The following is a 21,703-nucleotide window of genomic DNA, read 5'->3' as shown; positions in this document are numbered from 1 at the left end:
TGATGAGATGAGATCAAAATATTCAAGAGGAGGGAGAGAATTAGCACCCTGAGCAAGAAAAGAAATATGCGGGGAAACAGAGAGGCGATGTTTGTGATAGAATACAAACTAGCCTCTCTGTAAACACATCTATAATAGGCTGAAGATAGAATGGAGGCTTTAAGGAAAAATGCGAAACTTGCTCATCTGAATTCTGCTTTCAATCATTTGTTCAAATGACAAAGCTTCCAACTCTGGTTGCCTAACGTCAGCCTGTGATACCACTGATTCCACAAACTAGCCCCGTGTCCATGCTGCAGAATGCAAGCTTGTGCTTCAGTGAGCATCTTATAGATGGGAGGAAATAGAAGGCAAATTAGTTCACTTACTGCTGTACCTCTGTGAGTTGGCTGGGTAGCAACAAAACCACGGCCATCAGAATCTGATCGCTGAGAGTCCAGATAACAATAGAGTTTCTAGCTTGACCAGTGTATCCCCCACTGATCTGAACCATTTTTTAAGAATACTTCTTCGTACTACAACGTGACAAGTAAATTACACGGGAGCAGGCTCTGCCCATTCAATGCAATTCTCCACAATGTAAGAAGGGCTGGATACACTACCTTGATACACCAGCCAGGTGTATCCTGACATCTCTCTGGAATGTTAGAGTTGGATGGACCCTGGAGACCAACCTCCACATTTTACAAATGAGACCACTCAGGCCCCCAGAGGAAGAGACTACAGTCCCAAGGGTAGTTCAGAGCAGAGCCCTCGGGGGACCTGTGTGTCCGGCTCTCGGCCCCTTGCTTCTTGCCCACGTGCTGAGTATCCTTGGTTCCCGTGTCCTTGCAGGAAAGCCGCGCTTCAGGTCAGCATGAACGACGGCCTCTCCTTCATCTCCAGTTCTGTCATCATCACCACCACACACTGTGTAAGTCAGCACCTTTCCCTTTACTGAGAACTTCACTGGCATTACCGTCTCCCTGGCAAGTTTTTTTACCAGTTCTGCCTTCTGTTCACTGAGCTTTGACCCTGGCACTGCTAGGCCAGCCGTGGGCTGCATCGGGGGCTGTACACGTATCAGGAGTGTATCGGGAATGCCTGTACTTCCCCGGGTTCCCCATTTCTGTTACTGGGGGTGAGACCTGGACACACTTTCACAATCAGATGGCAAAGTGGGACCAGGGTCTGTGCAGTATTGAGCGGGGATGCCTGGATGGACTGGGTCTGGGAGAAAATTCATAGAAAAAAATTGGACGGTATATATAGGAAACACACCTTAGGGAGTTTTTCCTCTAAAAGGCAGCAGGAAAATGGGGCAATAACTGAAGGAAGAAGTGGAGTATAAAGAGAGGCCTTTATTTAGAATGGAAGAAATTGCAGCTTGTTGATATGATTGTGGAAATAATCCAGGAGAAAATGGAAAATTCATGAAGTAGGAAAGAAGCAGGGAGGGGCCCTATGACATAGGGGTTGTGAGGCAGAGTGTGGACTGTATCCTCTACCAGCTCCTCGGATGCCCCGTCTCTGGATCCTTCGTGGCAGGTAACATTCATCTCTGACTACGCATAAGATCACCTGGAGAGCTTTTAAAAAATATGGATGCCCTGACCTCATGCCAGACCAATTGAAGCAAAGTCTCTGGAGTGGGCCCCAGCTTTGGTGGATTCAGGGCCCCCTTGGGAGAGTCTTTTGTGCAGTTATGTCTGGGAACCCTTCAGCCCGTGTAGTTGCTCCCACGGTCAGTGTGTCTTGGAGCCCAGCCCATCAGAGGGCAGTCGGGACTTGGTTAGCTCATATACAGAACTCAACCCCTAATATGAACATTTCTGAAAGAATCTTTGTCTGAATATTCAGTTTCTATAACCAAATGCACTTTTCCCATGAGCTCACTCTAGAGACAAATGTGTTTTGGCCTGATGGTCAGCTTAGGCAGATACCATGGTCACTTCCTGGCTGGCCTTTGGAGGGCATGTCGTTAGAACCCCTCAGTGACTGGGGTTTGTGTCCTTAACACCGTCCAGGTGGACGAGAGAGAGTAGGCAGGCACTGGAGCCAGACAAGGGAAAAATGAGTTGTCTCACAGACGAGCAGGAGGCCAGGCCTCACAATGGACAGCACACCCTCCCAGCTCCACTGCCTTCCCCTACACACACACACACACACACACACACTTTCCATCCTATGTTAGGAAACAACCAGTTTTCTTGAAAGCAGGGTAAGCCAGTGCAATGGGTACAGACAATGGAAAAGTTTTACTGGACCAAAGTAAGAGACTAGGGTTGTCACAGAGACATGTCACCACTGAGAAATGTCTGTGTCTCAGGCATGCCTCAGTGGAATGTCAAATCTGGAGACCAAATATGAAAACTGGATTCAAGATCAGTGAAATTTCTCCAAGCGTACCCTGCCTGATTCTTTTAGAAATTGACCCTTTTGGAAACTGCCAACCTGCAGGAAATGATTAAAATACCCCAAATCTAATAACTCCATTCCAGATTCCTCCCTGCTTTTGAATGATCCAACAGTTTGGGCCTGTATTTCTCATTATGTCTGACCAGACCTGAGAAACAGCTATGCCCCGAGGCTGCGAGGGCAAGGAGGTGGAAAGGGGAAATATCTTGGGGCCAAGCCTGTGGTGTGGCAGAAGCAGGACTACAACTTTAAGTTCTGGACCTCTAAGCCAAGAGAAAGGGTGTCCTCACTCATGTACCCCAAAAGGAAAAGAACTCTTGGTAAAGTCCCTCTTATGTCTTCCCAGCTCACTCCAACCTGCACTTACGTCTCCCATCTCCTTCATCTGAGTGCAAGTCACTAAGTTTTCTGGTCAACTGACCCTTGACTGGCACCACCTCATAAGGTCTTCTGCATTATTGCCCTGTCGCTTGAGAATGCTGCATGTCTACAACAAAATTATAAGCACCCTAAGATTTGAGATCCAGGTCCATTCACTCATTTATTCAACAAGTATTCACTGATTATGCACAATGTGCCAGATAGGCACTGCCCTGTGTGCTCGGGATACATCAGGACACAACAGACAAAAATCTCTTATCTCGCAGGGATGTGGGGAAAGAAGGCAGACAGTGAACAATGGACGTAACAAATGAATTGCACACTATGTTAAGAAATAATATAGGCTATAGAAAAAATAGAGCAGAGTAAGAGGTACTGCTTGAGTGAGTGAGTTCAAATTTTAAATAGAGATACATTGAGAAGGTGGCATTTGAATAGACTTTGAAGATAACTGTGAGGCACCTGGGGAAAGAACACGCCAAACACTGAGCCCCAGTGCTCAGAGCACACAAACCAGGGTCGCCTGGTGTGTACAAGGAAGAAGATGGTCGGTCACTGGAAGAGAGCGAGTGAGGCAAGCAGTAGGCGGTGAGGTTATGGGGATGGAGAGTGGAGGGTCTTGTGAGAACCTCAGCTTTTGCAGAGGCACAACGCAATCTGACTTACACTTGAAAGATCACTCGGCTGCTGGAACAGCCCGTGGGAAGACAAGGATGGAAGGACCATGACTAGTTAGGAGGGTTATGGCAATATTTCAGGCAAAAGTGATGATGGTGGCTTGACTCAGAAGGGAGCAGTGGCAATGAGAAAAGAGGTCAGAGTCAGATGTGTCTTAAAGGCAAAGCTAACTTATTTCCCAAATCATTAGACATAGGGCTTGAGAGGAGAGGAATCAAGAATGGCCCCAAGGGCTTCCCTGGTGGCGCAGTGGTTGAGAGTCTGCCTGCCGATGCAGGGGACACGGGTTCATGCCCTGGTCTGGGAAGATCCCACATGCCGCGGAGCGGCCTGGCCCATGAGCCATGGCCGCTGAGCCTGTGCGTCCGGAGCCTGTGCTCCGCAACGGGAGAGGCCACAGCAGTGAGAGGCCCGCGTACCGCAAAAAAAAGAATGGCCCCAAGGTGCAGCCACTATAGAAAACAGTATGGAGATTCCATAAAGAACTAAAAATAGAGTCGCCATGTGATCCAGCAATCCCACTCCCAGGTATATACCTGGAGAAAACCATACTTCGAAAAGATACGTGCAGCCCAATGTTCATAGCAGCACTATTTACAATAGTCAAGACATGGAAGCAACCTAAATGTCCATCAAGAGATGAATGGATAAAGAAGATGTGATATATATATATATATATATATATATATATATATATATACAAAATGGAATATTGCTCAGCTGTAAAAAGAACGAAGTAATACCATTTGCAACAACATGGGTGGACCTAGAGATGATCATACTAAGTGAAGGAAGTCAGAAAGAAAAAGACAAATACCATATGATATCACTTATATGTGGAATCTAAAATATGGTACAAATGAATTTACTTACAAAACAGAAACAGACTCACAGACATAGAAAACAAATTTATGGTTACCAAAGGGGAAAGGGGGTGGGAGGGGTAAATTAGGAGTTTGGGATTAGCAGATACCAACTACTGTATAAAAAATAGATAAATAACAAGTTCCTACTGTATAGTGCAGGGAACTAAATTCAATACCCTATAATAAATCATAATGGAAAAGAATATGAAAAAGAAGATATATATATAGATATAGATATATAGAGATATATAGAGATATGATACTGAATCACTGTGCTGTACACCAGAAACTAACACAACATTGTAAATCAACTATACTTTAATAAAAAATTTTTTTAAAAAATGACCCCAAGGGCTTTGGCCTAAGTAATTGAAAGGATGGAGTTGCCCTCAGCTGACAGGAAGAAGACTGAAAGGGGAGAAGATTTGAGGCAGAGGGGGATTTGGGAGATCAGTTTTGCTGTCGACCAGTTGTGTGGCCTTGACCGAGTTATTTAGCTCCTATGTGCCTCAATTTCCTAATCTGTAAAATTAGAAAAATAATAATTTACATCTCTTAGCAGTATTGTGAGTATTAAATGAAGTGATTATGTAAAGTGCTTGGCAGAAGGTTTGACCAGTAGTAAGTGCTCAATAAATGTTAATTGTTATTATAGTGGAAGCTTAGTCAAAATTACTGACCTAATTGGAGATTCTTCCCAGAGAGTCGGCTTCTCACTTCAGAGTCAACTTATAACAAAAGGACTTTTCTGACACAAGATGTATTCCTGTGAGTATATGTTTGTCACTCAACCAAGCCCAGGTGATTGAAAGGGGGCAGACAAGCCAAAATCATCCAGAGAAGAGGACCTATATTCAAATATTCAATCCCAATCTCCAACAGGTCCTACACAGAAGCTCAAATTAAAAAGATTAAAGCCATCACTGGGCAAAATAGAGATGCAGGTGGAGTGTGTGGTAATCCAGAATAGGAAGTAAGGTCTTGGACTTGACTTTGTTTCTTGGGCAGCTGGTTTGGAGGACAAGGTTTTTAGATCAAAAACTATCCCCTGGGTCTGAGTAAAGGGTTAGACTTGTCAGTACCAGTCTCAGCCTGGCCAGTCCATCACCTGAAACCAAAAATAATTTTAAAATATGTAGTTGAGCCTCTTTTTTTCTTGCTTTATTTGGTGCCCATTTGGATAACCATGTCACAAGTTTTCAAGATCTGCAATGAATAACTGTTGCCTCTGCCAGGAGCAGAAATTCCATGAAGTTTTACAGGAAAGAGATTTTTCCATCCAAGAGCTAAAAGATTCCTATACAAATGGTAAACTTTGTTGAGCTCCATGACTATAGAAAATGGTCAAACGTCCAAAGCCCTCTCTTTCCGGCATATTAAACACATCCCACCTCTAGAGTCTTCACTGGACTCCTTTTTCTTCTCCAACTCTAGCAATAAGTTGAGAAAGTCACTAATATGGTGCTGCTCTAAGGGAAATAGAAAAAAGAAGTTTGTCCTTTTGAGAACAAAGCAAGTAAATTTAGGACCTTAAGGAACTTTTCATGAAAGGTTGTCTTCTTCTGGATAAGTACCTTAAAATTCTATAATTTCCCACCCAAGGTGTATAAAAATCAGAGAATCATTCAACAAGTATTTCTCAAACTCCTCCTGTGTCTCCAGTGCTCCATTTACATTTTACAAGTCGCTGTCCCTAAGGAGCTTAACATCCAGCTTGAGAAATGAGTCCAACAAGCACATAAAAGAGTACGTAACAAAGACCAAGACTGTAGAAGTCAGGTGTATAAACACTATAGGATTTCAGAGAAGAGAAGAAGGGGTGAATCCAGGAAGAGTCACAAGGGCTTTGTGGAAGTGATAAAACCCAACTGGTGATTTGAAAATGATAATAACAGGTAAGAAGTGGGAAGGGGCCCTCCCCTAAAGAGAAACCAACCTGAGCAAGGTCTAGATATGGCTATGAACCTAGTTTGTTCATGGTCCTTCCCAGGAACCATGATTGTTTTCTTCCTTTCCTCTCATTTTGTATCAATTTCTGGTGCCTTCTAATTGGGAGCCATTTCTCAGGTTGGCAACTACTACCCTAGGATGTACACTCCACACCCTTGATCACCTGGTGTGTAACAGTGAGGCCCAGCTGATGCTTCTCCCTATTAACTATGATTAGGATTCGATTTGTGTTGGTTTCCAGGCTGGAGAATCACAATCTTTAAAGAAAGAAAAGAGGGGCTTCCCTGGTGGCACAGTGGTTGAGAGTCCGCCTGCCGATGCAGAGGACACGGGTTTGTGCCCCGGTCCGGGAAGATCCCACATGCCGCGGAGCGGCTGGGCCCGTGAACCATGGCCGCTGAGCCTGCACGTCCGGAGCCTGTGCTCCGCAACGGGAGAGGCCACAACAGTGAGAGGCCCGCGTACCGCAAAAAAAAGAATGGCCCCAAGGTGCAGCCACTATAGAAAACAGTATGGAGATTCCATAAAGAACTAAAAATAGAGTCGCCATGTGATCCAGCAATCCCACTCCCAGGTATATACCTGGAGAAAACCATACTTCGAAAAGATACGTGCAGCCCAATGTTCATAGCAGCACTATTTACAATAGTCAAGACATGGAAGCAACCTAAATGTCCATCAAGAGATGAATGGATAAAGAAGATGTGATATATATATATATATATATATATATATATATATATATATACAAAATGGAATATTGCTCAGCTGTAAAAAGAACGAAGTAATACCATTTGCAACAACATGGGTGGACCTAGAGATGATCATACTAAGTGAAGGAAGTCAGAAAGAAAAAGACAAATACCATATGATATCACTTATATGTGGAATCTAAAATATGGTACAAATGAATTTACTTACAAAACAGAAACAGACTCACAGACATAGAAAACAAATTTATGGTTACCAAAGGGGAAAGGGGGTGGGAGGGGTAAATTAGGAGTTTGGGATTAGCAGATACCAACTACTGTATAAAAAATAGATAAATAACAAGTTCCTACTGTATAGTGCAGGGAACTAAATTCAATACCCTATAATAAATCATAATGGAAAAGAATATGAAAAAGAAGATATATATATAGATATAGATATATAGAGATATATAGAGATATGATACTGAATCACTGTGCTGTACACCAGAAACTAACACAACATTGTAAATCAACTATACTTTAATAAAAAATTTTTTTAAAAAATGACCCCAAGGGCTTTGGCCTAAGTAATTGAAAGGATGGAGTTGCCCTCAGCTGACAGGAAGAAGACTGAAAGGGGAGAAGATTTGAGGCAGAGGGGGATTTGGGAGATCAGTTTTGCTGTCGACCAGTTGTGTGGCCTTGACCGAGTTATTTAGCTCCTATGTGCCTCAATTTCCTAATCTGTAAAATTAGAAAAATAATAATTTACATCTCTTAGCAGTATTGTGAGTATTAAATGAAGTGATTATGTAAAGTGCTTGGCAGAAGGTTTGACCAGTAGTAAGTGCTCAATAAATGTTAATTGTTATTATAGTGGAAGCTTAGTCAAAATTACTGACCTAATTGGAGATTCTTCCCAGAGAGTCGGCTTCTCACTTCAGAGTCAACTTATAACAAAAGGACTTTTCTGACACAAGATGTATTCCTGTGAGTATATGTTTGTCACTCAACCAAGCCCAGGTGATTGAAAGGGGGCAGACAAGCCAAAATCATCCAGAGAAGAGGACCTATATTCAAATATTCAATCCCAATCTCCAACAGGTCCTACACAGAAGCTCAAATTAAAAAGATTAAAGCCATCACTGGGCAAAATAGAGATGCAGGTGGAGTGTGTGGTAATCCAGAATAGGAAGTAAGGTCTTGGACTTGACTTTGTTTCTTGGGCAGCTGGTTTGGAGGACAAGGTTTTTAGATCAAAAACTATCCCCTGGGTCTGAGTAAAGGGTTAGACTTGTCAGTACCAGTCTCAGCCTGGCCAGTCCATCACCTGAAACCAAAAATAATTTTAAAATATGTAGTTGAGCCTCTTTTTTTCTTGCTTTATTTGGTGCCCATTTGGATAACCATGTCACAAGTTTTCAAGATCTGCAATGAATAACTGTTGCCTCTGCCAGGAGCAGAAATTCCATGAAGTTTTACAGGAAAGAGATTTTTCCATCCAAGAGCTAAAAGATTCCTATACAAATGGTAAACTTTGTTGAGCTCCATGACTATAGAAAATGGTCAAACGTCCAAAGCCCTCTCTTTCCGGCATATTAAACACATCCCACCTCTAGAGTCTTCACTGGACTCCTTTTTCTTCTCCAACTCTAGCAATAAGTTGAGAAAGTCACTAATATGGTGCTGCTCTAAGGGAAATAGAAAAAAGAAGTTTGTCCTTTTGAGAACAAAGCAAGTAAATTTAGGACCTTAAGGAACTTTTCATGAAAGGTTGTCTTCTTCTGGATAAGTACCTTAAAATTCTATAATTTCCCACCCAAGGTGTATAAAAATCAGAGAATCATTCAACAAGTATTTCTCAAACTCCTCCTGTGTCTCCAGTGCTCCATTTACATTTTACAAGTCGCTGTCCCTAAGGAGCTTAACATCCAGCTTGAGAAATGAGTCCAACAAGCACATAAAAGAGTACGTAACAAAGACCAAGACTGTAGAAGTCAGGTGTATAAACACTATAGGATTTCAGAGAAGAGAAGAAGGGGTGAATCCAGGAAGAGTCACAAGGGCTTTGTGGAAGTGATAAAACCCAACTGGTGATTTGAAAATGATAATAACAGGTAAGAAGTGGGAAGGGGCCCTCCCCTAAAGAGAAACCAACCTGAGCAAGGTCTAGATATGGCTATGAACCTAGTTTGTTCATGGTCCTTCCCAGGAACCATGATTGTTTTCTTCCTTTCCTCTCATTTTGTATCAATTTCTGGTGCCTTCTAATTGGGAGCCATTTCTCAGGTTGGCAACTACTACCCTAGGATGTACACTCCACACCCTTGATCACCTGGTGTGTAACAGTGAGGCCCAGCTGATGCTTCTCCCTATTAACTATGATTAGGATTCGATTTGTGTTGGTTTCCAGGCTGGAGAATCACAATCTTTAAAGAAAGAAAAGAGGGGCTTCCCTGGTGGCACAGTGGTTGAGAGTCCGCCTGCCGATGCAGAGGACACGGGTTTGTGCCCCGGTCCGGGAAGATCCCACATGCCGCGGAGCGGCTGGGCCCGTGAACCATGGCCGCTGAGCCTGCACGTCCGGAGCCTGTGCTCCGCAACGGGAGAGGCCACAACAGTGAGAGGCCCGCGTACCACAAAAAAAAAAAAAAAAAAAAAAAAAAAAAGAGACCTGAAGTTAGACGTTGAATCTAAAATCAACACTAACTCAGTGGAGAGCCTCTCTTTCCTCCTGATTTATATGCATACCAGCCTGATTACAAACAGTAACAAGGTTGAGTAAATTTGAGAGGACCCATGGCAAGTCCTATTCAGAGAAATTCTTTTTGAATGAAAATAAAAATGCAACAAACTCAGTCCTAAGGCATCAAAACAAGAACAACTGCTCTGTGATTACAGTATAATGGAAGAATTAAGAATATAGGATGTTGAGTCAAAAATCCTAATTTCAAATCCTAGCCCTTCCAATTTCTAGAATGATCTCGGGCAAGTTAACCTGAGCCTGTCTCAGAGTCTGTCCTGCACGGCTGTTGTAAAGATTAAAAAGGGCCTTGAGGTACATGGTAGTCTGTCAAAGAATGGCAGCTGTGTATTAGTTTACTGACGTTCTCTTTCCTTGCCAAGTAAAAATCTAATGGACTGTCTCATTAAAAGGTTTGCTGTTCATTATAAACAGGCTATTTTCCCCTGATTAAGAAGTATGCTTCCTTCTGAGACCATGATAAGCCTGTATTTTAGAAACAGGCTGCTAAAAACTTTGAAGATGTTGCCTGCATGATAGTGAGGGAAAACAACACCAGTAAATTAGATCTGGTGATAAGTCAAACTGGGTTAGGCTGCAGTTTCTTCACTATTATTTTTGTATAGTTGATTTATAATATTGTGTTAGTTCAAGCGTACAGCAAAATGATGCAGTTTTATATATATATATTCTTTTTCGGATTCTTTTCCATTATAGATTATTACAAGATATTGAATATAGTTCCCTGTGCTCTCCAGTAAATCCTTGTTGCTATACAGTAAATCCTTGTCTGTTTTATATACAGAGGTGTGTATCTGTTAATCTTCACTGTTTTGAAAAAAAAAAACTTTTCTCAGTAAATGGATCTAGGAGTGACATAGGGGAATATTTAGACTATTTAGAATAATGAATCAAAACAAGTACTTACTAAAGTTGATGCATTATTACCACATAGAAAATTTCTATTATTATTTAAAATATTCTATCACGGCCAGCATGCTTGGACTTATTTTGTCAAAGGAGGTACCTTTTCATGCAGATGAGATCTGCAACCTCAGAAAGGATTTTTCTGACAGACTGGATCCTCCATTGTCCCCTGAAATACCCATGACTCACTGGGGTTTTGGAGTATGGTTTGACTTCTATGAGGATTAACATGGTGCCAACTTGTTTCCAATGGCGTTTTAGGCCACTTTATCCTTCAGATTTCATGAATTGAGACTGTCCTTTTCCCAAACTAGCAGTATTTTTCTATCGAGAGAGAAAAAACGTGTGTGTGTGTGTGTGTGTGTGTGTCTGTGTGTGTATGGGGGGGTGGGGGGGAGAGAGAGAGGGCGCTATCTCCACAATGCACAGGACTCCCCCCTCCACCCCTGCCACTACAAAGAACTATCCAAAATGTCAATAGTGCCAAGGCTGAGAAACCCTACAGATTCAGAATTTCATAGGGAAGAGCCCACAATTCTGCATTTTAGTAAACTTGCCAGATAAATCTTAAACACACAAGACTCTTATCATTATACTTACCTGACATTAATTGTACTCCAAAGTTTAAAAAATAAAGTCATTAAAACCTGTTTAAGAAAAATCATTCACTCTCTATTCGCATTCATTTAAGAATCCCAAAATTTTAAAGTCAGAACCCTCTCTTTTATGTTTCTTCTTTTGGACCCTATCTTCTGATATAAAAATAGGAATTTGCCTGAAAGAATGATTTTAGCCAAAAATGACCAGTCTGGGGACCACTTTGTGTTGCCAAAGACTGCAAAACTTTCTCTCCAAGGGGCTTCCCTGGTGGCACAGTGGTTGAGAGTCTGCCTGCCGATGCAGGGGACACGGGTTCGTGCCCCGGTCCGGGAAGATCCCACATGCCACGGAGTGGCTGGGCCCGTGAGCCATGGCCGCTGAGCCTGCGCATCCAGAGCCTGTGCTCCGCGGCGAGAGAGGCCACAACAGTGAGAGGCCCGCGTACCGCCAAAAAAAAAAAAAAGGTAACCTAAAAGGACCTACTGTAGCACAGGGAACTAAACTCAAGATGTTGTAATGACCTATAAGGGAAAAGACTATGAAAAGGAATGTATATATATATATATATATATATATATATATATATGTATATATATATATATATATATATATATATATATATATAATTGAATCACTGTGCTGTACACCTAAAACTTCCACAAAACTGTAAATCAACTATACTTCAATTTAAAATTATTTTAAGTAAAAAAATAAAAATATTTTTTTTAAATTTAAAAATAAAAAAAAGAGCCATTCTCTCTCATGCACAGTGTAGCCCATATACTCCTAGAGGAAAAACAGACTGTCTCATTCACTATTGCAACCCAGCACCTGGCATAATGCCTGCACATAGTCATTACTCAGTAGATAGCTGGTGATTGAATGAGTGATGAATGGACTCAGTCAAGGGTCACACTGAGCCCATGATTGTACCTGCTTGTAGGAGAGGAAGGGAGCCAGAATGAGGTAGGATTAGAATAGGGGCACCCAGCTGGTTGGAGGGTAGGCCTCCAAAGAGGATGACCAGCAATCCAATATGCATATCCAAGGAGCATGGGGAGCTTGAGCCTGAATTAAGAGGACCAAATCTGCCAGATGAGAGACTACAACCAGTGAACCAGGCAGGGCAAAAGTCAAAGGCCTCTTTAGAGCAGTGCTAACTCCACAAGAGCAGACCTGGAGAAGGGGGTCTAGAAATAGCTCACTCAACTGGATCAAGATTCAGGACAGGCGCTGGCCCATGAGAGTCTATAGCACAAGGCTGGAAGGCAAGCAGAACCATAGAGACTGATATGGACTCTAAGTTACTACATTTGCTAAGTCCAAGGAACACAAAGATATAATACATGAGAAACAGACAAGTACTCCAAGGATTTGCAATTTAACATGATAAGTTCTTTAATCGAGAAACAAACAACACCTAGTGATACCAGGAAGCGGAGTGTCTGGGGAATCAAAGAAGGATTCACAAGAGAGATAATAAGTGAACTGGGCCAGGAAGAAAGAGTAGGGATTTACTCAGGGTATGGCCTGGGTAAAGGCGTGTTTGGGGCCAGTGGGGCTGGGATTGGTTGGGGTGGGGTATTAGGAGAGAAAGTAGAGACAAAACAATTGGGACCAGTTGGAAAGCCTTCCTTAGCTGCCATATTGTGGAGCTGCTTTAATATTTAATTTAAATATAATACAGGATGCAGTTTTGACGTTGAAGTCCAGTATCTCCTCATTCAGGAAATAAACATCTTTCATCTTCAAAAAAAGAACCTAGATAACTAGAGAAAAGCTGTGACATGGGGAACACTGGCATGCCCTGAGTTCACCCTGGAATACCAGAAACTTAGGCTATGGCAATGCTCAAATAATCTGGACACTGCCAGCCAAGGCTGAGATTGCACAGACAGCCTTGATCATGGCTAGCTCAGAAGGGAATGTGCTAGAGCCCACAGATGAATGCTACAGTGGCTGCAGCTAAGAGGCTTCGGACAGAGGGCAGGGACCACCTTCCAACACTGTCTATGGAGTTCTGTTCTAGGTGACTTCCTGGGGGTCCATTTTGTAAGTCAGTTCAATTCTGTTACGAATTGCTTTGAAGTAACTTAGGAAAATGCAAATCCAGCCTAGGTTTATAGTCATATAAGTATCTAGGTAAACAAACATTTGGCATGACTGCCCTTGCCAAAATTTCTTGAATTTCACCAGCCTAGTAGGGAATGAATCCAGTAGCCTGTGCTGAGTGGCAATCTTGCCTTCCAACATAATAAAAAATTATTGCTCACTCTTCAGAAAAAGTAAAAATCAGAGAAGACTTTTTTCTTCTATTTTTTTCCCAAGGTAAACAAAATAGTCCATCAATCAAAATAGGTAGCTATCTTTGTAGTAGCTAATTCATACCAGCAGCTATAAGCCTGTGGGCCTCTTCATTAAGGAAAGAAGCGTAGAGAAGCAGTTGCCGGTGGTAAACGGGGCCAAAGATCAGGACTAACGTGTATTGAAAAAGTACTGTGGCAAAGTGATAGGGAACTCAAAAAAGAACAGCCTGTGCTTGCCCTCCAGAGGCCTACAACGTAGTTACCAAGGCAGAATACATACTCCAAGAGGTAAATATATATACTTGGGGGTGCAAAAGGCAAATATCACAGGGCACCCAGAAATTCTTCGTCTATTCCAAAGACTCGTGAGCCTCCACCCAGGCCTGTGCATAAGTAAATTGACACAAGCACTACACACTTTGGGGAGAGTCCACTTAATGGGCTTAGTGGGTTACTTCTCAGTTACCCTAAGAAGGCATTCACCTCTTCCTGCAAAAGGGAGCTGGACAAATCATTTTAGAAATTCAAGGATAACGTGTAGGCAGCTCATTATTTACTCAGCCCAAAAACTCTGTCCCTTAAGACAAAAACTCTGTCTTTCCCCCAACAAGAGCCTCCCCAGACTGTTTCTCAATTACAGGAAACAACCCTTGGAGAAGACAAGTCCCTTCCAAACAACCAGTGGAAAAGGGCAGGACCAGGGCCCGCACCCTGACATTCCCTGTAGATTTCTTCACCCTAACATCATTCCACTTCCTGTCCAACTCACTCCCACACCCATCTCTCTCCTTCCTCATTCAACCACAGTCTCTTCACAGACCGTGAAGAATTCTTATCCCGGAAGAATAAGGGGAGACTGGATTGGTGGCGAAATAGGAGACTGACCTTACAGAGAGTTTGAATGACAGAAAATGGAGCCTGGGCTACGGGAAGCCATTCAAAGGAAGCACAAAGCAATATTTTTCGAAGACTTTGGGATCAGATCAACGTGGCAAAAATCCCAGCCCTTAAATAGCTGGCAGAGGTCCTAGTACACAGTAGATACCCAATTTTAGTTTCCTTGCGCTGATGTTATAGGCTCTCTAAGGATCAGTGCAGTGATACCGTTTCCAAAGAGACTCTGACTTCTGGTTGAATTAACAGAAGTATGGTATCTGAGACTAAGGAAGTGATGGAACCTTTCAACTTGGTGAAGGTAAAATCTCCTTTCAAGTATTATATTAAATAGTAAGGACACTTCAAAGGAAAACTTTGAAAAACTGAATATGTGAAAAAAGATTACCAAATATGGTATATCAGATAGAATAATAGAATTGAGACTCTTTAGCCTGAAGACATGAAGAAAGACTTGATGGCCATTTTTATTTGAAGGGCTGTCCTGAGGTGCATCTGCTTTTATTACACAATAAAATACAACATCTACACAGATCTAAATAAAAATAAATAATAAATAATATAAAGTAATAAATATACAATAAAAATAAACTAATAATAATAAATATGAAAATACAATATCTATACAGAGCTAAGGAGTAGAATAGGCTGTTAGACAGTTTGTGTTTCAGTTTTTTAAAAGGTCCTTCTTTTTTTTTTTTTTTTTTGCGGTACACGGGCCTCTCACTCTTGTGGCCTCTCCCGTTGCGGAGCACAGGCTCCGGACGCGCAGGCTCAGCGGCCATGGCTCACGGACCCAGCCGCTCCGCGGCATGTGGGATCTTCCCGGACCGGGGCACGAACCCATGTCCCCTGCATCTGCAGGCAGATTCTCAACCACTGCACCACCAGGGAAGCCCTAAAAGGTCTTTCTAATTGGATGCTACAAACAGGTGGGAATGAGCTCCCTGTTGTATTCAAGTTGTATTCAAGTCCAGGCAGCTAGACAAGTTGGCAGAATTACATAAAGGCCATTCATGCATCAGATAGGCAATTGGACTGGAAAAGCTTTCAGACTCCTTCCAACGCTGAGAGTCTGAAACTCTAGAACTAAAAGTAAGCTAGTGAAAGAGTAACGAAAACATTAGCAGTCCTATACAGTGTAACAAATGAGTTTGGCTTTTATATTTTGAAAATAAATATGAAAGCCTCTTGTTGGTGACACTGGAGACTGCAGTTCAAACTAGCCAACACCCCCCTAATACAAATTAGATTATATTTCAGACCAAAGTGAACTTAAAGCTCCTCCCAAGAACAATTTGTGTTCAAATAACCTCAAACACACCCTCTCATTTACAGGCAATTGATATACTAGTCACAAATCATTCTCATCTATTTATTAGCTAGTCTCAGTAGAGCCGTACATAATTCAAGGTCTTTTTTTACGATATCCAAGTATTTTTTTATTATTATTAACAAGATGACCTGTGGTTTCTTGTACGGTCATTAGAAAGGGCAGAAGACCACAGGAATATCAGAATGCCAGACTCAGATGTCATGCTGTTTATGAACTGAAATAAAAATAGTTTGGCAGCACCTCTATTTTGATAACGCTTGTATGCATAAAAACCTTTTCAAATATGTTTTGGAGGATTGAGCTGATTTGTTTTTCTTGGATATTTGAGGAATTGGCTTTCAATACTTTTATCTCAAAGCATTTTAAAGGATATTTGCCCTAAGTTTGAAATTTCCTTGTTTTGAGAGTAAATGAGGGGATAAAAAGGATTTTTCTGAATCTGTGCTTCAGGAAACTCTGAGATAAGCACATAATAAGATGGTAATATTTATTTTTAGAGAGAAAAGTTAAACCCAAATACTAATCCATAACCAAGATAAATATAAAGAACCAAACTCAGCAGTTAAAAAACACAAGCTTGATAGACTGGATGCTCAGATATCAAATAATCAAGCTTCTTTGAATATAAAATAAGAATTCCCAGTCTCTGAATAAGAACCTGAGAGAAAGTACATGCCCTCAGTATACGAGCTTTAGTGAAATGACCAGTATGTGCATTTATGCCTGCTCTTGGGTCATTGGGGCTCTTCCAAAGGGTTGAGTCTCTTGGGTTGAGCATTCTGGATTCACAAATCCAGTCGTGCGAGGCACAATTGCAGGAAGACGTGCACAGTTTAAAGAGGGTCCAAAAGTGTGTGCGTGTGGAGAGAAAGAGAAGAGGGTGGAGGTGCTGGGGCAGAAGAAGAAGAAGAAGAGCGGGAGGACAGATTAATAATTTGGGAAATACGACCAAATCGCAGAGAAAGCCTGAGAGCATCTTCCGTCTGTCAACCCTAAAATAATCCCAGCTCTTTAAATGATCCAAATTTGGCAAAACTCAGTGAACTAGGCCATCACAGCACTGGAGGAGACAGCAACCAAACCCAGGCCACATTGTCCTGGTTGGGGGATTACAGTCGCAGTGCACCAAATCACAAGGTCTCTCCGGGTCCTTACACGTATCTTCTGATCAGGATATTACTGGGGGTGTGATTTACGTTGTTTGCACTCCCAAAGAGCAGACAAACTCTTTCCTCTGCTCCCTGCAGAATGACAAGGTCCCACCAGGGTATATGAGCACCATTCCTTTTGCAAAGCAGCCAACTTCTCACCTGTTCATTAGGGCAGCAAGGCAATTCAGAGGTCAGTGATTTAATTTACAGCTTCCCAAACTAAGAGTCTGTGCCACAAGCAATACATAACTAGCGTTCCTTCGTTGTAACTGTGGTTGCTAGAACAGATGTTACGGTAGTTTAGCCAGTGCCCAAGGCAGTGGGCTTAATATTTTGTTTCATTTATTTAAAAAATTAAAAAGCACTTGAATAATTGGCAACTAAAATATTCCTGGGTTTCTTTTACATACCATCCAGCATCGGGAAAAACTGCTTCATTTGCAGGCCAAGGAAGCATGAAAGGTACAGCTAAGGCAATTTTAGTTTATCTGCATTGCCCAAATTCATGGACTTCGAAGAGGTAGCTTAAAAGCTCAAGGCTTTAAAGATTGTATGTAAAAGGTGCAAACTCACCGAAATAAATATCTGCCAAAGGCTGTTCATGATAGAGTCCAATCTGGCAACCTCGGTTGACCTTCAGCTGCTGGCCTTAAAATTCGTGAATGCAAATTTTAGATCCCTAACAGATTAAAATATTTGATGATGAGCCAGTATTTGTATTTCATAATTCCTCACTCTAAATAAAGTTATATTCATCCTTACTCTGTGCCTTTGATCAAATTTCACTTTTCTCCTGGAATGCCCTCTCCTCTCCCCCTACCCAAATTTCACCATGGCTACAAGGCCTGCCAAGTGCTGCCTGGACCTGCCCCAGGTTGTCTCACTGATCTGGGCAAGCCTCCTGAACTCCCTCTGCTCTAAGCTCAAGCACTGCGGTTTATAGCATCATTTAGAGATTAACTGCACATAATGCGTGCTGCTCTTTGAGCAAACTCTGTGAATCAGTCCTGACTTTCTAACTGGACAGTGTTAACAACTTCCAGGATTGTAGGCTGACTTTGTTCATCTTTCTGTGTCTCCTACTGATGAGCATGTGTCAGAAACTCAGTAGAAAATGATTTTTTGGTTTCCTGATACCCTATGATGCAGTTTAGAGACATTGTTTTAAGGACTAGATCATCACGGTCACCAGTAGTAAGCATCTATCTCTGGACAGTGCTACCCAATCATAAACATGGCTTCCACCCTTCCAAGTTCATAATCTAAAGCAACAGCTAACAGTATAGAGAAGGTATGCCTGCTTACAGATAATAGATAATATTGGTGCTGACTAATATATGAAGTATGATCAATAAGACCAATTGAGCATATGCATTAAATAAATAGTTACATTAAAGGCAAGTAGACAAGTCCCCGTAGCTAATGGAACAAAAAATGAAAAGAGAATTTGGTCTTTCGCTTCCAATGTCATGGTATTTGAACATTACTAAGTAACTTTCTCTGTAATCCTATTTCAACAGCCCACTCACAGGAACTAAGGCATTCTGAGTACTTATGAGTTACATCTTGTCTGCATTATTCTCTAAAAACTGGTTTTGATTAACAAGCCCTATGCATTTTATGGAAAGGAAAGTGCTGAATGAATCCAAGACCTACTTATTATCACCCTCACCATTGCGAGTGACTTGAAATGTCTCTACTGGGTCAGGGTGACAAGAGGATGCTGGAAAATCCTGATACAGAGTGTCCTGCCATGATAAGGACCTCAAAGCTTGAGTGTGTAGGAGTGTGGCATCAATCTTCCCCTTCACTGCGTACTAATGATGGCTTGTCTATGTCCTTCTGGTATTATTTTTATAAGGCAAAAAGTAATAAGGTGTATAGCAAGCTAGAATTGACACATCCAAATTATTACTGCTCCTTCAAAATATTTACCTTGGAAAGCTGTATACTTAAGAACGCTGTCAAAATTTCAGCTATCTACTGCACTCCTGCTGTGAAATTGCCGTGACTTTGAAGGCACAGTATTTGAATATCCTCAGTCGGGGAATTAGGGAAACCTCATCATCATTTGATATCAAAACAACTCCAAAAGTTGCGGGAACCAGGTCTGGTAAATGGTGGGTTATCAAGCTGGGAACCTCACTGATAAAAAACAAAGCATGACTTAGAAGATATCAGATTTACTTTTTGTGACCTATAAATTGGTTTCAAAAACACTTCCGAGGGAGGTGTTTCAGAATTCCTTTGAGCACTGGTTGAATCATTGGAGAGTCTCCAGCATCCAAAGCCACCAGTTTGGAGGGAATTAGATTCATCTGGGTGTGGGAGTGCTACTATATTCACTACATGAACAGCCTCATTACTTTATAGCCCTGCTTTTGAAAAAGAGTTCCACAAGGGCTTAGGTAATTCTCACCTAATATGTTTTCTATACTGCCTACTTCGTGAGTTAAGGAATCCAATATCTTCAGTGCCTATCACTTTTATTGCCATTTCTAGCCCAGATTACCTCTCAGGTAGCAAGAATAAATCCTCATATTTGATTATGTATTACCCTCATTAATGTTTGATCAACTTTAATGGAAGCTATTAAATTTACCGTTGGAAAACTCACTTGGATTTCCCTTTCCTTGACATTGCGATGGCAACCTGAGGGCCTGTGGTTTCCCAAATATGTAACCTGGGACCACCCACCAACACCATAGCTCAGTCACAGTTGCAAGAGGTTGTTCACAGGAATCAAATTTATTTACCTGAGCCAAGTCTGGGCACATCACCAGGAACATGGCTTGGGAACAGAAGCAAGGGAGTAATGGAAAGGAAAGTCACAGTTATTGAAGGAGGCCTGTGCCAGGATCTTTACGTACTTTATCCTATGTAACAGCAAATCAATCCTGGGAAGTAGGAGTTATCTCAACTTCATATATGTTGAGAAAAGGAAGTTTAAGAGAGAGGTTGGGTAAGTTGCCTAAAGTCCACATATCAATTAGTGGAAGAATTAGGACTTAAATTTAAATTTTCCTGAGTCCAGAAATTGAGTTATTTGGAGTGAGGTGGATGGACCTAGAGTCTGTCCTACAGAGTGAAGTAAGCCAGAAAGAGAAAAACAAATACCGCATGCTAACACATATATACAGAATCTCAAAAAAAAAAAAAAAAAAAAAAGGTCATAAAGAACCTAGGGACAGGACGGGAATAAAGACGCAGACCTACTAGAGAATGGACTCGAGGACACAGGGAGGGGGAAGGGTAAGCTGGGATGAAGTGAGAGAGTGGCATGGACATATACACACTACCAAATGTGAAATCGATAGCTAGTGGGAAGCAGCCGCATAGCACAGGGATATCAGCTCGGTGCTTTGTGACCACCTAGAGGGGTGGGATAGGGAGGGTGGAAGGGAGGGAGACACAAGAGGGAAGAGATATGGGGACATATGTATATGTATGGCTGATTCACTTTGTTATACAGCAGAAACTAACACACCATTGTAAAGCAATTATAGTCCAATAAACATGTTAAAAAACAAAAACAAAATTTTACTGAATCCAAAGCCCAAGCTCTTTGCAGCGAGGCTGGTGAGCTGTTTCCAGTGACGGGACCATGGAGGGGGTGGTGAGCAGCCTGGGGCAACATTGGCGCCTGTGCCATTTCTGCCCCCCACAACCTGTGGAAGGCATTAATCTGCCAAACCGTCATTTCCCTCAGTCTAATAAATACTTGAGGGACAAGTCCTTTTATGTTTGAAACATTGTATTACATCTCAAAGTCACAAAGATGAGTAAAGTCATATATATGTCCTCCAGGGGCTTAGAGTTCAGTGAGAGGCACATAATGATATAATATCTATAATATAGAGGAGAAGCTAAGATAGAGATATAAGATAAAATGAGAGCCCAAACTCAGAGTTCAGTGGTAGCATTTACTTGTCTGTGTTCCCCATGCAACTACAAGGTGTATGATTAGAGAGACCGTGTCCATCTCTACGCCAGTGCTTGTAGAGGGCCTGGCACATAGTAAGTGTTCAATAAATATGTAAGCTATAAATGCACCAGGTGGTGCCTGAGCTAAGACTTGAAAGATGAAAAACAGTTGCCCAAGCAATGAAAGGAAGAAAGGGTGTTTCAGGGAGAAGAACATGAGAGAGCAGTGAGGTGTATACAGGGAACTACACGTGGTTGAGTTTCGTCAAAGCACAAAGCGTAAGGAAGGAGGTGGTGAGAAAGGAGGTTGCAGAAAAGAGAAGCTTAGTTGTGAAGGGCCTTGAGCTAAGGACTCTTGGACTGAGGGATCCATAAGTGGATTCTGGGGATTTGATGGACCCCCCCCCTCCAAAATTATAATCAAAATTAGTGAGCTTGTGTACAAATGTGAATGTGTACTTTTCTGAGGAAGGGGTGTATCACTGTCATCAAATTCTCCAGTATTAAAAACTGTGGACAATGAAGAGCTGTTGAAGAGTCCATGGGTGGGCAGAGCGGTCATAATAACATTTTAGGTCGATGACTCTAGATGCAGTGGTAGAGGATGGAATTTGGCTAACAAAGATGGTGGCGGAGGAACCAGTGAAGCGATAACTACAACTGGCCAGAAAAAAAAGTAGTAAGATTCTAAACCTAATCAAGTATTGGAGAAGGAGTAGACAAGGGCAGATTCAAGAAGTCCTTAGGTGGTCAAAGGAGCAGATGTGCTGATAGGAGGGTGTGACCTCAGGTGGGGGAGAGAGGGAGAAAAAGGAAACTGAGAAGGACTTCCAGATTTCCCGCTTGGATTGATGGGTA

General features: G+C 41.9%; 1 protein-coding gene across 6 annotated transcripts in view; it reads left to right on the top strand.

The window, feature by feature from the left end:
* The window catches only part of ANTXR1 (ANTXR cell adhesion molecule 1), a 293,533-nt gene that overhangs the window by 116,374 nt on the left and 155,456 nt on the right, over positions 1–21,703 (top strand). For all 6 annotated transcript variants that reach the window (XR_014017420.1, XM_081253940.1, XM_081253943.1 and 3 more), the window contains exon 12: positions 835–913. Coding sequence is in view for 5 of the 6 variants with exons in the window: in XM_081253940.1 (XP_081110066.1) it covers positions 835–913 (79 nt within the window). In the remaining variant the exon portion in view is untranslated. The remainder of the gene's footprint in view (positions 1–834; positions 914–21,703) is intronic.

Source organism: Mesoplodon bidens (assembly GCF_964165515.1).
Source record: "Mesoplodon bidens genome assembly, chromosome: 14".
NCBI lineage: Eukaryota > Metazoa > Chordata > Mammalia > Artiodactyla > Ziphiidae > Mesoplodon > Mesoplodon bidens.
Note: the sequence above shows the minus strand (reverse complement) of the source record. Positions and strands in the feature narration are given on the sequence as shown.